The sequence below is a fragment of the Drosophila willistoni genome (genome assembly GCF_018902025.1).
Source record: "Drosophila willistoni isolate 14030-0811.24 chromosome 2L unlocalized genomic scaffold, UCI_dwil_1.1 Seg196, whole genome shotgun sequence".
Classification (NCBI taxonomy): Eukaryota; Metazoa; Arthropoda; class Insecta; order Diptera; family Drosophilidae; genus Drosophila; species Drosophila willistoni.
The window spans coordinates 4,332,690-4,351,506 of record NW_025814048.1 but is presented as its reverse complement, the minus strand read 5'-3'; the positions used below and the strand labels follow the sequence as shown (position 1 = coordinate 4,351,506).

Here is an 18,817-nt window from a genome sequence, read left to right as displayed (position 1 = left end):
TACGCCATATTGTAGATACATTGATGTATGTAGCTTGTGTATTCTTTCTCTTAGTTTCTGTTGTTTGATAAACTGTTCGACTGGACTACTCAGTCAGTGGGCCAGCCATCAGTCCTTTCGGTTCGTATGTTTGTTGTTATTGCCACAATGATTGTTGTTATTGGCCAAGTAAAGTCAACATTACGTAGGACCAGCTGGTTTAGTTTGACTTAAGTGTTAGTAGCAGTTTTTGCGTTGAACTTGCCGTGAGCAGTACTCGCTCCTTCGGTTCTTCAACCGAATATATTTTGTATAAAAATTTCAAGACAAATACTTTAATAATCACATAATGAAAAGTAACAATTATTTCACACGTAGCACCAGCTGCAAGGAATTAAAGGGCTATACACACGACAAGTAAGGACAACGGAAAGATAGAACAAGTCTCTAAAGGGGGAGACAAGAAAGGCTTAGACAATTTCTATCTATAATTGATTTCCACTTGAGCGAAATTGGAAAAGTTTCCATGAAAACAAAGCGATTCTAATATTCAATGTATTGTTATTTATTTATTTAGCGATGATCAACCGGACTTGGGTCTCTCCAATGCCAACTATACAGCAAGTTCGAATTCTAGTCTCTCATCGGGCGGTGGTGCTGGCTCTGAAAGTCCAAGCACTTCGATGGAACAAGTGGCTGGAGGAAGTATACCAGGAGCCGGTGGCGCCACGGCTGGCAACCTGCATCAACATCCACATTTGCTAATACAGCAACATGCTTATCAGCATAGTCAGCAGGATTCCTTTCAGAGTAGTGTGGGTAGCAGTAGTGCTAGCAACACAAGCTTTTGGAACTCCGGTCACCAGATGCCGCCGCCGCCACTGCAAAGGCAATGGAACTTTGAAAGTGACGATGAGGACGATCTCAATGAAGCCGATTGGAGTTCAATGGTGGCTGCTGAAATGTTAGCTGCTCTGACCGATGCAGAAAAGAAACGTCAAGAAATTATTAATGGTAAGTGAAAATCTTACACAAATCAATAGTATTATTAATATTATTTTGTTATTTATTTATACAGAAATCTACCAGACAGAGCGCAATCATGTACGCACCCTCAAGCTATTGGACCGACTATTCTTTTTGCCACTCTATGAGAGCGGATTACTTCCACACGAGCATCTCTTGTTATTATTCCCACCTGCATTGCTTTCGCTGCGTGAATTGCATGGCAACTTTGAGCAAAAATTAAAATTGCGTCGAGTTGAGCACAATCATGTGGTGACTCATATTGGCGATCTATTGGCCGACATGTTTGATGGCCAATCTGGAGAAGTGCTTCGTGAATACGCCGCACAGTTTTGTGCTCGTCAACAGATCGCACTGGAGGGGCTTAAGGAGAAACGTCACAAGGATGAGCAATTGCAGAAGTTGCTTAAGAAATCCGAATCGCACAAGGCTTGCCGACGTCTCGAATTAAAGGATTTGTTGCCCACTGTATTGCAGCGTCTAACAAAGTATCCTTTACTATTCGAGAATTTACATAAAGTTACAATTCGTGTGGTACCTGAAAATAAATCTGAAGCGGAAGCAATACAACGAGCCTTGGAATCTTCAAAAGAAATACTGGTCGAGGTGAACAAGGCTGTAAAAACGGCAGAGGATGCTCACAAGTATGACTGATTCCTATTATTTATTATCATTTTGAAATACTTTACAACAGATTTTATTATTTTTGGCTGACGACGAACTGAAATGAATCACTCACGTTGACGCCAATTTACGTCAACATTTAAAAATAGTATTTCAGTTCAAAAGCACCGCGTTTGCTTTGTGTCTCTCTCCCTCTCTACAAAGGTCACAATGCTAAAAAGATAAATATTAAAATAATGAAGGTTTTTAAAGTATTTCAATAAGCACTTAACCCTAATTGTTAAATGTTTAGTCTAGAAAGAAACTCTCAGCAATTTATTACTTCTTTGTAATGGTTAAAGTCCTTATCTAATCAAATTTTAACCTTTCTTTTATAACAGATTGCAGAATATACAGCGCAAATTGGATAGATCCTCATACGATAAGGATAAGGATGAACGAAAGCTGGATTTAACACAACATCGCCTTATACACGATGGCAATTTGACAATGAAAAAGAATCCCAGCATACTACTTCATGGCTTACTATTTGAAAATATGATTGTATTGCTTACCAAACAGGCAAGTTGAATTAATAATCAAAAGGCGATTAAATTACTAATTGACACTTATTTCTCTTAGGATGATAAATATTTGTTGAAAAATCTGCATACGCCGGGTGTGAATAATAAACCTGTTAGTCCAATCATGAATATTGATTCGGAGACTTTAGTGCGCCAGGAAGCCGCTGATAAAAATTCATTTTTCCTAATCAAAACAAAGACATCACAAATGTTAGAGTTGCGAGCCCCAAGCAGTTCAGAATGTAAAACGTAAGTATTAATATTATATTACAATTGAATTAGTCATCAGTTTATAGCAAACTAGCTTTTCCGGTAGAGTTTAATACAAGTATATCAAAACTCACCCTGTTCGAACAACTTTATTAATTCCCTATAAGGAAAGTAGCAGATATTTCTGAACAAAAATGTTTGTTAACAAATAACCAATTAAAACTAACGTCAATTGACTATAAATCCCTCCCAAAATGGGAAAAACTACAAAATGACGCTAATCACTAATCAAGTGTTGCAAAAAAAAAAGAAGAGGATTGTGCACATCAATCATCAATTTTTGCAAAATAAATATTGATTGCAAGTGACAAAAATTAAAGACCTTGACTAAACTACCTTGAAAAAACCAAAAATTCCGATCTGTATGCGCAATAATTTACAAAATACACAAAAAGGAAGTATTTTCAACTTGTCAACTTATTGACAGCTGCTTCTATACACGTTTTGGGCTGCGTCAACTATTTTTTGGAGCCATTTTAAATTACATTTCTTTTCATTTTGTGATTCAATGGATCTTTTGGTATACTATAAATTTGTAATTCTGTTTCTTCTCTACTTTAAAAATAGTTATAAATTAAATAGTTTGTAAAAGACAAAGTTCTGATAAAAACTTATGGCAAATATTGGAAATGAAATCGAAAGCATAGTGAATCTTTCATTTCAAAGAGCTATGAAAATGCATAATAATCGTCAACTGTGTTAATTGAATTGAAGTTGATCACTTGGTTAGTCTCTTTCACTCGTATAGCATACAACAAAGGACATTGGCTTATCTCTTAGAATACGCATTTAGCAGTTGATAAATTGGTTAAATTAAATACAAGCTATTTACAATACGGATACACCGATTTATTATGCATATTGTTCAAGTTGTGTGTGACATAAGAGTAGGGAGCTATCCGCGATTATCCATTAATATTATTCGCTGTCACCTCTCTCTCTGCTGCATGCTGCTTCGGCTGCTACTCACTCGGATAAGGCTATAGCACATCGGCGGGTGCTTGGTCAACTGTTTCGAATGTAAGATTTTCCGTTTTCATCAGTTGGCGCTTACATGTTGAGCAACGCGCGCGTGCATACTTGCGAAACTTTATTTATTTACTTTCTCAAGAAATATATGACTAGTCAACTACGCAGTCGCTAGCTTTTGTGTGTGAACAATGAATTTGGGAGTACACGATAGCGATAGATAATACCATGAACTAAGTTAACATATTAAGTTCAATTCAAACACGACATAACCGGTTAATCCAAAAAAAGTATCTTTAAATATTGAAAAACATCTCTTGGACATATTGTAGACGTCTGTCTGTGTGTAATGAAGAATACATTTAGTTCCTAAAACGGAAGCTGTTTGTTTACCACAAGTATTCTTTTATTATTATTTTTTTTTTTTTTGTTCAACAACATCTGCAAATATACACATATATACGTATTTTCATTGTAGATTCATGTATACAGATTTCTATATACACATATATATATATATATTGTATACATATACTGACGTCGATGTGGGCATACAAATGTGTTACTCTTTGTTTTCTTTTGTATTTTGTGCTCAACCTGGAGTGAAATATATACAAATGCATTGAATTTCTTCTATTGTTATTCAAAAAAAAAAAAAAAAAGACTTATTCATTTCAGTCTTTAGAACCAAATACGCTTTTGTGTCCGTGTGTGTGCGTCCAAGTTCTTACGAATTGTATTTGAAATAAACTTAAAGTGTATAACAAACTCGATGTTAATATTAATTTATCTGGTTAGATGATTCTTTGGAACTATTTGAACAGACTTCTTTGTAATATTTCGATTTCTGCCACTTATTGGCAATGCCGATATGAATTTCCTATCGCCGGGTGATGTGTTTACCGGCTCGCGCCGTAAAAGTCTATGTAATGGGGCCCTATTGTTAATCTCTGGTAAACAGAATGAGGGACCCAAAGATCTAAATAAGGAGCGACGCCGTGGCAGTTTTAATGAAGTCTCAAGCAATTCCAAATCCAGCAATGGCCACAATAATCGCCGCTCCTCCTTGGTGTCCAGGTGATCTTACATACATACAAACTGATCAAAAAGATTGCCTTTAAAATAATACTAATTTACATTAAATATTAATTCTGTAATTAATTTCTCCTCTTTATTTCTTTGATTTCTTCAGATGGTTTAAGCATATTTCGGATGCAGCAGCGCATCAGTATAAGCCACGTCCAAAGAACTCAGCCAACAGTCATGATACAACAGTCGATGAGCCATCTTCAGGTAATCTACCGCACTCACACACGAAGGAGTCGTCGCTGGATCTAACACCGGATCGCGTTCAGCCAATGGCAGCCACAGCAACAATGACAACAACGCCATTGGCGCCTCTTTTGCCCATTGCTACAGTGACGCCGGCGCCTATTGCCAGCAGCAATAGCAGTTATGACGGCGGCGTACAGCTGCGAAGCACTCGCCGAGATTCAACTCCAAGTGACAATGTCAGCTATTACAATATCACGGATAAACAACGTTTGAGCCATCAAGAGGCAGGCTCATCCGGTTTGGGCTCATCATCTGTCAGCCGATCCATGTCAATACGAAGCTGCGGTGAATCCAACAATAACTATGCGGATAATGACGCAGATCATAATGGCGTTATTTTGCGCCATACACAATCGGCACGTGAATCGAACAACTCGAATGCCTCGGAGCCCCGTGGAGATGAACGCATTTCAAGCTATGGACTTGTCGGTGGTCATTCGAAACGCGACAGTGCCAGCATTGTGTGCTCCAACAATTCCAATAATACGCGTACCTTACTCATGCAGTCGCCTCTGGTGGATCCCGCAGCCATTCAAATAAGTATTAGTCCAGCTCATACTGCGGAGCCGGTGCTGACACCGGGTGAACGGTTACGACGCTTGGACTCCTCCATACGCGATGGTTTATTGGAGAAACAAAAAATTATTTGCGATATCTTCCGTTTGCCAGTTGAGCATTTCAATGAGATTGTCGACATTGCTATGATGCCGGAAGCTCCTAAAGATAGCGCCGACATAGCATTAGCTGCCTACGACCAGGTCCAGATGTTAACGAAAATCTTGAACGAATACATGCGCGTTACCCCGGAACAGGAGGTTTCGGCTGTATCAACGGCGGTCTGTAGTCACTGTCACGAGAAGGAAAAGCATCGGAAAATTGTTTCGCATTCACCGTCGCCACCGCCCCTGCCGCCACCAAACAAACAACATGCTCAGGCTCAGGCCCAACCGCAAATTCCTTTGTCACGGATGATGCCCAAACTGCATACACATAGTGTTGATGATGTGGCTATTCATGAAGATGATGACGGTTATTGTGAAATCGATGAATTGCGACTACCAGCTATAACAACAAAGTCATCATCAACAACGGATTCGAAATCTACTCCTACAGCTACACCATTGGCTCCCTTGAAATCTTCCGAATCTTCAGCTGGAATATCGAATAGTGCTTCCAACGCATTCTTGACCACTGAAAATGTGTCTGTGGAGCCAGTAGATAATTCTCAAAATGAAGAGATCAAGAATGATTCAGCTACAGAAATTGCGAAGAATAACGAGGAAAGAGAATCAGAAACAGCTCCAGCATCAGCTGTTGTTCAAGCCGAGGAACAAAAAGTGGAAAACATAAAGGATACAGATATTGAATCTAAAAAGCAAGAAGAAATCACAAAGAGTGTAACCGAAACTCCTTTGCCGGATACTGACGAAGCAGCTAAAGCAAATGACTCTAACGCGGAAGTTAAAATAAGTGATGTTTACGAAACTATGGTAAGCTTGAAAGAATTTCTAAAAACTTATACAAATATGTTTATACATATTTAATTTTTTCTTTTTCCACTAGGCTGCACTTAACAAAGCTCATGCCACTATTTCAATGATTGACAATTCCACGCAGACAGCACAGTCGCTTCAAGTATCCACAATCCAGGCACAAACTCAAACTATCAGTGAGAAAACTATAAGCCCATCGGCAGTCATCGGATTGGGGGGAGGAAGCAGTTGTGGTCCAAACCGCATACAGCATGCCAGCTCATTGGAGCCTAGTGTACCCTGTCATGCACTCAGCAGCATTGTTGGCGTACTGAATGAGCAAATTTCCTTGCTCTTGGTATGTGTCAGAATAAGACAAATTGTTAGAAGCAGCGAATTAACATCATAATCTTTAATTCTAGCCCAAAATCAATGAGCGCGACATGGAAAGAGAGCGCCTGCGTAAGGAAAACCAACACCTGCGCGAGCTATTGAGTGCAATGCATGAACGTAAGCAAGTTGATGCGATAAAAGTGAGTATCTGTCTGTAATTTCATACAGTTCTTGTTTCACTTGAGTGCCTCGCTGTGGGTAATCCACGTGGTAGACGGCATTCATTCTATTTCACATATATGACTGGCTAATATTCGACGTTCTTACAGGAAACTCCAACTGACATTATGACTATACTGCAGGCAGCAGACGCAGAATTTGAGGATGATCTGGACTCCATATCCAATACGTCACTGACACCAACGCCCACTCCGATACCAACTACTCCACCAATTAGTGCCAGCAAGAAACAGAAATCCGGCGGCAATGCAGTGGAAGAGTAAATTCATTTTATATGAGAGAACAATTGCAATTCCAATTGTTCTTCACTACTTTCTCCTTTTAAAGCAAGCACATGATTTTGTTTTTGTTTTGTCACGCAGTTGTCCAATTGAATTGGCGGCGTCAATGTTTCGTTTAGCTTTTCTGAAACAAGCCATTTACTCCAGTTAATAATGCGGCCCTCATTTTGGCAGCATTAATAATATGGAGTACGCATGCAATTTTTTTTTTTTATAAAGAACTACTTATATGTAACTTTGCTACTCCAGATACATTTTCTGTATAAGATAATATCAATAGGATTTTATATACATATTTACATACATATATAAATATATATATTTCTATATACATAATTAAATTGATGTAAAGCCAAACTAACTGGTAAATATATAAAATGTTTGATACATTTACACGCCCACAAGAATCTAATACAGAGCAACAAAAACATGAAACTTGAAACTAATTTGAGAATTTTCTCAATAGCCGCATAAAATCACAATGTTATACAAATTCTACTCCAATTTTTAACAAATATATACACGCATACATATAAACAACATACATACCTACACAGATTGGGCCTAGTATTATGATGTAACTCTGGATGAAAGTGCTTTCCATATACAAACCTATATATGCCAATATATTTAAAGTATTCTCGGACACACACACATATTTTTCTTCAGCCTTCTAATGTTTCAACACAACAAAACAAAACAAAAAAAGAAAAGAAATGTTTTACAAAGCAAACGCAAATTATATAAATGCCGAAAGTGTAAATGTGAATACTCAACTTTTTTTTTTTTTTAGCGATAAATGTATTTCCAATTCAACGGAGGTCCAACACTTGCCTTTAAACGAACATCATATGATGTTGTTTTACGAAACAAAACAAAAAAAAATGTGACTAATTTCCTATTTTAAATTAAAAACATGCAGTGCACTTTTGAGCGAAGCTTTTATATCAATATTAACCTAGAACTGAATATTCAACAGTAGACATATGTATAAATAATATAAACCTATATTCATATATATACCTATATTTACATACATATATAATTATATACATATATGCAAACATTGTTTGTGAAAAGGGCTTCGAAGTCCACTTAGGTGACGTCAATTTTGTAACGAAGAATGGAACGCAGAACAATTTAATCTTACAATTAGTATGATGTACGCAAATGAAATATTAAATTTAATTAGGGGTTAATTGACGGTAATTGAAATTAGTTCATTTCCAAATGACTTGGTTAAAACAGCAAGTCCATGTGTATATTTTTTGATGGATTGTATTGTATTTTCAGTTGAAAGTAAATAAATAACGTATTAACTACTATAAGCGTACCTGTTTTCAAATTATTACAACCGAAATCAATAACAAAACATTGGTAATTTAATAAAATAAACTAAATAACTAAAGGCAATTCAAATTAACATCGGTGCAGCTATCTCTAATTTTCAAGAGAAAATTATTTTATTTACAGTAAATATTTAAAGTTAATAATGCTGAAACACAATGTGTTTGTATTTAACTAGATTAATAACAAAAGAGATTTCGTTTCATATTATCCAAATGGATATGAAGGAGCCATTTTCTTGTGCCTGGCGAAAAAACAATTTAATACTAAAGATTGCTTTGTCAATAAGGATATTAAGATATCTCTATGGAAAGGAATTACTTATTATATCCGTTTTATCCCGGCAAGTTCGAAACGAAGCAGTTAATATCGCCTTTCTAACACTAATCGAACTGAAACGGTCACACTGACTGAAATTGTCACGTAGTTGAGTGTGACCAGACTCCTGATTATTTCATTCCAATTCCACTTTAGCTCTATAACTAATTGCTTAAAAAAAAAAACAAACAAAATGAGTAACGTTTTCGCACTACTGGAAAAAGATGTGCAACTAACCTTTTTTACCAAACCCTTCCAGTCAAATTTCTCACCTAATTCAAGAGTTGTCTTTATTAATAACGATTGAACGATAACAATTTGGCTCCATCTAATTTTGTTATGCAAACCAGCTAGCGTATACTTAACATTTATGACATTAAAATGTATATAATATTTATATGAAGATTCAAAACCTTTTAAACATAATTAAACATGCAGCTCGTTCTCCATTTCCATCGTTCCTAACACACGATAAATGTCGACAATGTTTCATTGATATATAATGGACTTTGTGCAAGTATCGATAACAAATGTAGACGACGATGTGAGAGATTAACACACTTATTATTCACGAAAGAAATATTAATGAAACAATAATAAAAGCGTGTGTGAAATGTAAGTTTTTCGTAGTTCTGCATAAAATTTACAAACACTACAAAGAATATTAAATAGTGGTCTCAATTTTACAAAAGATAAAAAGTACAGAAGAAATTCAAAAGAGCATACATACATACATACATTTATGTACATATACGCATAGTATGTACGTGCAAAATAAAAATGGGGTTCTCGTTCTGGCTTGGCGTGTTGAGTGCATTAACGTTTAACGTTCATATCGGAAGTGCACATATACCTATAGTTTTGTGTTTGTGTAAATGACTTATTTTAATTTTTCTTGTTTTGTTACTTATGATGTATGTTTTACAACATCCCAAATTGTACTTAGTGTCTACATATGTACATACATAGTCGCCTTGTTATATATCTCGTAATATGCGGCTCTCATATACTAAAACTTCCCTTAGTCGTAGAAGCGAAAGGTACACCTTTAATTAGGGTCGCGTTGAGACCATTGCATTCAGTTGCACTACTTCAAAGTCTCTAGACGCAGACTCTAATCTAGCAGTGGTCTTTACCTAACTATTAATGCTAATTTAGGCATTTTAATGTCATCTGTTGTCATTACTTCTTTAGTCAATTAACGCTTGAACCGGCAGACATGAAATAATCAATAAAACAACAAAGCCGACAGCTTGCATCTGTTAGTGTCAGTTTCTTAGCCGTTGCAAAAAAAAAACCAAACCTTTTGCATCTTAGCCGCAAATTTATGATCCTACGAAAACTTCAGCCGTCTAAGAGATCTTAATTTTGATTCCCACTACTATTAGGGATTGCTTAATATTAAATATAATAGCAGATAACAACCCCTAAGTATAAGGTCAATTAAATTCAAATTTTATTTCGATATTTTGCATTGTTGGTTTAAACTTAAAACTTGTAGCTAATTCTCCTTAAATTCTTGTAAATATTCGTTAAAATTGATTTTCATTTTTTTTTTTAGATCTTGATAAACTTCACAATGTCGGTGCACTATAAATTTAAAAGTACACTTCATTTTGATACAATCACGTTTGATGGACTGCACATTTCTGTTGGTGACTTGAAAAGGGAAATTGTACAGCAGAAAAAGTTGGGCAAAATTATAGATTTCGATCTCCAAATAACGAATGCCCAAAGTAAAGAAGGTATTGTATATTATTCTCAAAACTTTTACATATAAATGTCTATACTAATGTTTGAATTTTTTCTGGAATTTATAGAATATAAAGATGATTCCTTTTTAATACCAAAAAATACTACCCTCATTATATCGCGCATACCAATAGCCCATCCAACAAAAAAAGGCTGGGAACCACCAGCATCTGACAATGCTTTTTCCAGCGCTCCTACCAATAAACAAGATAATTTTAATATGGATCTATCCAAAATGCAGGGAAGTGAAGAGGAAAAAATACAAGCAATGATGATGCAGAGCACTGCGGATTATGATCCCAAGACGTAAGCCTACCTAAATTGTCTAGTTTTGATAGATTATTTATCTAATCTTCTGTACATTGTTTTTATCTGTTACTTGAAGATATCATCGCATCAAAGGGCAATCACAAGTTGGCGAAGTACCAGCCTCATATCGTTGTAATAAATGCAAAAAAAGTGGCCATTGGATTAAGAATTGTCCCTATATATTGGGAAAAGAGCAGTATGAAGTTAAACGGAATACTGGAATTCCGAGATCGTTTAGAGACAAACCCGATATGTAAGATATAAAGTGCTTCTCTCTTCATTTTTACTCTCTGTACTACAACATTGTTTTTCTTGTCTACAGGGCAATGGATCAAGATTCGTCAAAATTTGTGTTGCCTGTTGAGCAAAATCAAGAGATACCAGAAGATTTAATCTGTGGAATATGTCGGGATATATTTGTTGATGCTGTTATGATACCATGTTGTGGCAGTTCATTTTGCGATGATTGTAAGTATACCTCTATAAATTTATAATATTTCTTTACACTCGTCTTAAATATATATTTCTAATTACCGTTTCTGCATCTTTTAGGTGTACGCACATCGTTGCTAGAGTCTGAGGATAGCGAATGTCCTGATTGCAAGGAAAAGAACTGCTCTCCAGGATCTTTGATCCCAAATCGTTTTTTAAGAAATTCTGTTAACGCTTTTAAAAGTGAAACTGGATATACACTGAAAACTGGTAAGCCATGAGACAAATTGTTGATATAGGCAGTAAATAGTGTTTAATTTCTTACGAGTAAAACATATTAAATAATGTTTATTTTATTGGTCTTATCTGGGTTTCAATAATTCATTTTCCCTCTAGATAAAAAAGTCGAAAAACCACCAGTTGAGACGACAACCACTGTGGTTGCTGTTCAACCTTCTAGCACTGACAAGGTGGAAGCAAAACCAGAGCCAGAATCTTCAAATGTCAATGGAGGCGAGGAGAATGGAAAAAGTGTTCCTTCGGCATCAACAAACAAAGTTGTTGAACAGTCACAAAAAGAAAAAGAGAAAGAAAAGAATGATTCGGACTATGAGGATAATATAACAATTAAAATGCCTCAAAAAATAGAAGATACCACACCAGCCTTAGCACCCAAGGTGAGCTTTTATATCGATTCGTTCAGTAGTTTCATGAGAATAATAGATACATATATCCTAATGTTGCATTTTGAGAATTTGGTAAATTAAAGTAACATTTTTGTCATTACAGGTTATACAACCATATATAGGAAGTAAACCATCTGGTGACTCCGTTCCCCATAGACGCGAACAGAACCAAGAATTTATGATGGATCATGATATGAAACCAAGGCCACCGCCACCCAAAATGGAAGGCGTCAAACATCACGAAAGAAGCCTGCTACCGACACCTGTTGGACTTCATCAAAACTTTCAATGTCATGTTGTGAACGAACCAGAAGATACTCATCGAATTGGCGTCTATAAGCAGCCACCATATATTCAGGCTCCCCGTTTACCACCGTTGCATATGGTAGGACATCAAATGCCGCCATACAATAATGGATATAATAACATGGGTCAACGCCCTCCCATGAAGTAAGTCTACAATTTTTGTTGTAAAAATTGGAAACATTTTAATGTACATTCAATATCGTTTAATTTTCTTTTTGTATTTATGATTAAAATAATTACCAAGAAAAACCAAAATATTAACATATTTTTCTTCTAATTACAGCTTTGTTCCCTACCAACCCCAAAATGTACATTCCATACGTCCATCATTTGAACCTACTGGAAATATAAATATCAATCCAATGCAAAGATTTCAATCACCAAGCTTGGCGTCGATTTACCAAGGAGTTGCAGCTAAAGTTGGTTCCGGGTAAGCATATATTTATAAAATACATGACGAAAACTTATGTAATGCATATGCTAAGCTATACATTCTATAAACATTTAATTGCTAAGTAATAAAGAAAGATAATGTCATAATATTTATTGAATACCAAAAACAAAAAGCGGGAAACGGCGGATTAAGAGGGAAACAGTGACTGACACTTGAATGGTTGTATATTTTGCATAATTTTAAATGAGTCAATAAAAAATTATAGTAAATTATGTCAGCATGCGCCTTCTGCTGCAAAACAAATCTTATTATTAAAGCAATTGCAATATATGAGAGTTTACTTTAAGTACTTAAGCTTGTTGGCCTAATGGCAGCTTATATGCTCATGTAGTCCATAAGACAAACCATGAAGTAGCCTGTTTCGTGTAATAAACAGAAAATAATTAAAATAGAACAAACTACAGCTAATTACGATCTAAATAAAAAATAAGAGATGTTTTGAGAAAAGAAAGAAATGCCTCCGATCCTATCTTTACCCCGGTAAAGAAGATTGTAGTGAGAGCATAGAACTTAAACAGTTTTATGCAAAGCTTAGTTCAAAATACAGTGTTTAAATCATAAAGGAGTTAATATCTAGTAGGTCTAACTGGATCAATAGCTTGGGAGATGTCTGTTTTTTCGGACGACAAAGTTCAGTATTCGCAAAAGTAAGTTGGTTGAATAATCTTTCAATGTCAATTTTCGATGGTCAAATTAAAAAACATCACAATAATAATAAATATAACATGATAAACTTCTAAACGATACCTCCGATTACGATTTTTACACAACGATTCAACAGCAATTATTGTTAACCAAAATATGTAACATTGAAAAACAAAATATGGAAAACCAATTGTCTTATTGATATTTTAAATTAAAAATAATTAACTGTCTAAGTTTTAAGATGATTTTAATTTTTAATCATTGTTAATCATATATATCATATTTTTTTGCAGGCTCATTGACGATCCACTTGAAGCCTTCAACCGAATTATGAAAGAAAAGGAAAGACAAAAGGAGGATCGTCGCCGTACTTCAGATCATCATCGATCCAGATCTCCTGAAAGACTGCGTCATCGCTACAAGTCGCCAGCATATGATAAGAATCCACCGAGGGACCTCAACTTTAAGGAGAAACGACCAAGGTCCCGGGATAGGAAGCGTGAATATAGTCATGAAAGAAGACCAGCTGCTCGGGTTATGCGTCATGCGTGCAACGGATCAAAATCGCCTAATGACAAAAACAAGAGGTTACTTAATAAAATTGTTTACACAACCTTTACATATACACATATCATATACTTTTATAATTTATGCTTTCATAAATTAACCAGGACTTCAGAATTAAACAATTTATTTAATATATATACTCTTCCAATTCTTGAAACTGGACACACTAGTAAGCTGCAATCTTTACTATTTTTCCCATATTTTGGGTTTTTGCAAAACCAACAAAAACTTTGCCTTAATATAGATATGGTGATAAACCGGGAATTTTTATATAATAAAAATGAAATAGGAAGTTTAATAAGTTTTTTTTTTTTTTTTGTCCAAAAACAACAAATTTTCTTTCAGAAAATGGGTTTTATACAATTTTTTTTTTACCCTTTTTAAAACACTTCTGCATCTATCTTAATATCATTAAAAGTCCGTCTGAAATCCGTGACATGGCATGGCTAAACCGCTCCTTAACAATTTACAACCGTAAAAAAAAACGTAATATGTGGCCAAGTGCCTATACCAGAGGAAAGATAAAAATTATGATGAATTTCGAGAATTTACTGCTGTTTCGATATTTAACATAATTTAATTTATAACAACTTTTTTCAAGGTAAAAAAGGAAAGAACTTAGTACCTGCTTTCGGCCCTGATTCTGACCAAAAGAGTCGCCGAAACCAAAAACAAATATATATGTATATAGTGGTATAGGCCCTGTACTATCGCGGATAATTCGTAATTTAATCTTTTAATTGAAAATGTAATGAGTGGGTCCGTTTTCCTGTAAGCCAAATGAGCTGATGTCCCTTGACATGGTTATCTTATCCGACCTAGTCCAAATCGGTTTACAATAAAATCAGCATAAAAATAAAACAAATGTAATATACTTTCCATTTCTAACTTTTTTCTACTCTTACAGAGAGGATTAATTATCATTAATTAGATAAAAAAAAGAAGGACATTTCATTCCCCTAATCCTCAAAAGCTTTTAACAAGAATCAATTTACTTTGAATACATTTCTGTTGTGTGTTGAAAATTTTGAAAAATTTTCAATTTTGACCAAAACTACAATAACAATTGATGCTGATCGGGAATAAACCGTTAGAAAATTTGTTTGTTTGGGGTTTGTGTTAATAATATAATTATTTTGTATATATTTTTTTATACCAGATCTGGACATCGGCGTTCTCCCTCACCCAGGGTCGGATATAAACCAGATTTTAAGGAAAAGCAGCCTCACAACAAGCCATATGGATCAAAAATGGAGCCAGTTGAGCCGCCACCTCCAGGTTTCGAATCTTCACACATAACTGACAATGAGGTTTATAAAAAGCATAATAAAAATAGTCCAGAAGTACCAATAATCAAGCATGTACGCGGAAGTCAGAGCATTGAAGATGATATTGTTCCGAGAAAGCGTCACAGGTCTAGCAGCAAGAGCAGAGATTCAAAAATAATCGATAATTGTTATCGAAGTCCCACACCACCTCCCAAATCAGCTTTTATAGATGACTCCTATAAGCAGGTTTCAAACTCTCCAAAGACTCCAGAAAAAGTGAAAAATCCATATGTCGATGCAAAAATGCTGTCAACTTCGCCAAGATTGAATCTTGATATTCTAGAGGCATGTAACACATTGGGAAAGGAAAATAAGATTAAACTTAATTTGCAGTTAAAGGAGCGTAAGAAAAAGAAGAAGGACAAATCAGAGCGTAAGAAGAACAAGAAGGATAAGAAAGAGAAGAAAGATAAATCGAAGAAGGGATATTCTCCAGATACTGAAATAGCTGCACAATGCTCAACCGAACGACAATCTGCAACATTAAATGTGCTTGGCAAAAACAACTCCAAACCAGATACTGACATAGGTCATGGAGAATTATCAAATGAAATAAACCAAAATATTTCGGAAAGCATGAAGCCTGATCAGCTTAAAAATTATTCGATTTTGGATATAGAGGGACGCGAAGAGATAAACAATGTGGCGAAGTTTGACGCTATACAAATGTCGAAATGGGAATTGGAGGACAATAATCTAAGCGCTAATATATCCGATCCTTTTAAAAAGCTTACGAATGCCAATGCTGAGGACAATTCTGAAATAACTTCCGATGTTCTTCGCAAAGCAGAGAATGCGATATTTGCTAAAGCTATAAATGCAATAAGACCAGTGGAGTTTCAAGTTGTAATCAATTCCAAGGGTAGTAGCAAAGACCGTTCCGTTTCAATTAAAAGTGATCCCAAAGATCGTGGACATTCTCCGAAGCGTACAAGTAGTAAATCAGTGAAAGATAGACTCGGTAGTAAAGTTGTTCATGATAGAAATTATTCACCAGATCGATCAAGGGGGGAGAAGCGGGATGAGCGAGAGAAGCGGGATGAGCGAGAGAAGCGAGATGAGCGAGAGAAGCGAAATGAGCGAGAGAAGCGAGATGAGCGAGAGAAGCGAGATGAACGCGAGAAGCGAGATGAACGCGAGAAGCGTGATGAACGAGAGAAGCGAGATGAACGCGAGAAGCGAGATGAACGCGAGAAGCGTGATGAACGCGAGAAACGTGATGAACGCGAGAAGCGTGATGAGCGAGATCGAAGAGAAGTTTCTGGGAAAAGTGTAGATAATGAAGATAGGCACAGATCCAAATCAGACCACTATGGCAAGAAGAAGGAAAGGCATTCAAGGGAGCGTAGTTCGCCTATAGATAAAAGGCATTCCAGTCAAAGTCGAAGAGCTCGTCCATCTGATGACAGCCGGGACCAGGCTTATAACGAAAGTAATAGAAATAATCGCGATTTCAGAGATAGGGCCAAAGGTAAATATGATAAAAAGTCTTCTGATGATTCGGGTAGGAATGATAATAGAAATCAGCCACAAGCAGATGGTCGTAATACATCGTCGATGGCAAGACCTTCCTCGAGACCACGTCGCATAGATAATCCATTTCGAAGCAATCCATCGAATAGTTTGGGGTTGAAATATGATGATGTCTTGCAGCATGAGGATGGACTTCAATCTAATAATGATTACAATTCTGATGATAAATCTGACCAAAAGAAACGCAAGGAGAAGAAACTTAAGAAACGTTTGAAAAGTTCTTCAATGGAATCTATAAAAAGCGAAAAGCGCAAAAAACTAAAAAGTAAAAAAAATAGTAAGATATTGAAAAAAACAAAAAAATCCAAAAAATAGCTGACAGGGCAGGTAAATTATAAATGAAGGCTTTCATAACATTGAAATTCATTATGTACAAAAATGTTAATAAATGTATATAAATCTATAAAAAAAAAAAAATAAAATAAAACAAAAAAAATGTAAGAAAAAAATACAAACATTTCTTCTTGTCTACTTATTTAAATAGAGTAAATTGAAAGGTTTATGAAACTGCCAACACAAGTTTGTATAAAGTAGCTTAAAGGTAAAATCAATTTGCCCAACTTCCCAAACTCTTCATTTTGATTTAATTCATTAGTAGGCTAACCCAGTAAGCGGGCAGCAACAACAAAACAAAAAAGTATGAAAGGTAATATAGAGTACAGTGGTAACAACACGAATATAAGGCCACACAGCTGAGCTTTAATAGTTATGTAAGAGTAACCCACTTTTGAGAAATCACCATTTTCATTTTCACAAAGTCGCTACCAAGTTAGTTGAGCCGTGCATCAAAAATAGAAACAACTGATAGAATATTTTAAGACATTAGACTACCAACTATAATGTAACAGATATAAAATATAAAGAAAACTTGGAAGAAATATACATAATTTAGCTTAAGTTTAAACAGATATGTTTTAATAATTCGAGGTCAGACAACACAATTTTTTGTTACGGAATCATCTAAATATTTTTCGCCTTAGGCACGGATCTAGCCCATAACGATATCGGATTAGTTGTGGAATCGTGAGCCAAAGATAAACCAGTTTTGGAGTTCACAATTGTATCGGCAGTGACCTGCCCAGCAAAGATCACTTGTGTCGCTTAGTTTTAAGACTCATCTATAACTATTACCAATATCTGTATGAATACAGAAAATTAAAAATATTGTTTTAATTTTTTAAAAGTAGACCAGGAATGGACTTTTAAAATCAGGAACCCAAACTTAGATACAAAAATATAACTCTTATCTCTCAATTTTGTCATCAAATTGAATCATTGTCCAAGTCTAGACAGATTTTGAATACAAAAATACACATGAAAAAAAATCTCTCAATGATTTATTATGAAATATTTACAATATTTAAATTGAGATAATTTAGTAATGTTTTTAAATTTTGAAAACAACATATGTTAATTAAAGATCTCTGTAGAATTGATTTAACTCGTTAATATTGTTATTATATATGGGATAATTATCCTTATCAATAAACAATTTAATATAATAAAATATTCATATATTTTCGAAACATTTTAATTTCAAATGAAAATTTTCAAAGTAATATCATCTTTTTTTCTATAAAAAACATTTTGTAATAAAAGTTAAATTTAATTGCCTTTATTTAATTTCTTGCTGTAGTGCAATAGAACATTTTATATTACCATATGTATTTTAATATCCAAAAAGAAGTAAAGTCAAAAAAGATAAAGTTGAAAAATATCTTTAACAAAGTTTATTAAAATCCGTTAAAATTCCACACAAATAGATAATTACTTATGTTGTAATTTTTATCAATTTTATTACCAATAATGGTATTTGCAAGAATTAATTACAAATAAGTTAAAATTTTCCAAACTATCGAAGATCTTGGATGTTTCTGATATAGCCGTCTAGTCTCTCACTCTCTGCTACTACCAACATTTGCCTTAAATGCTGCCAGCTGAGCGAGAAAAGTTGCTCAACTCCGCTCCAACAGCTTCAAGCGAGAGAGAAACTTTTGTTAGGGTGTACCAGTTTACAATGTCTGCGAAAGTGAAGAAACTAAGAGGCT

General features: G+C 35.0%; 2 protein-coding genes across 5 annotated transcripts in view; both read left to right on the top strand.

Annotated features, from left to right (window-relative positions):
- Positions 1–8,280, top strand: part of LOC6640155 — a 30,079-nt gene extending 21,799 nt beyond the window's left edge. For all 4 annotated transcript variants that reach the window (XM_023181983.2, XM_002063419.4, XM_047010122.1 and 1 more), the window contains 8 exons: positions 557–993; positions 1,058–1,649; positions 2,010–2,190; positions 2,251–2,441; positions 4,624–6,256; positions 6,330–6,596; positions 6,661–6,771; positions 6,901–8,280. In XM_023181983.2, the coding sequence (XP_023037751.1) occupies positions 557–993; positions 1,058–1,649; positions 2,010–2,190; positions 2,251–2,441; positions 4,624–6,256; positions 6,330–6,596; positions 6,661–6,771; positions 6,901–7,074 (3,586 nt within the window). In that variant the 3' untranslated portion in view covers positions 7,075–8,280. The remainder of the gene's footprint in view (positions 1–556; positions 994–1,057; positions 1,650–2,009; positions 2,191–2,250; positions 2,442–4,623; positions 6,257–6,329; positions 6,597–6,660; positions 6,772–6,900) is intronic.
- A 1,004-nt stretch (positions 8,281–9,284) lies between these two features.
- On the top strand, positions 9,285–17,152 carry LOC6639972 (E3 ubiquitin ligase PARAQUAT TOLERANCE 3). The gene is made up of 11 exons (XM_047010121.1): positions 9,285–9,372; positions 10,319–10,502; positions 10,578–10,815; positions 10,895–11,071; positions 11,141–11,286; positions 11,371–11,520; positions 11,647–11,927; positions 12,040–12,386; positions 12,526–12,672; positions 13,635–13,928; positions 15,068–17,152. The coding sequence occupies exons 2-11, from the start codon at positions 10,337–10,339 to the stop codon at positions 17,082–17,084; spliced, it is 3,963 nt and encodes a 1,320-aa protein (XP_046866077.1). The 5' UTR covers positions 9,285–9,372; positions 10,319–10,336; the 3' UTR covers positions 17,085–17,152.
- Positions 17,153–18,817: the final 1,665 nt, after the last annotated feature.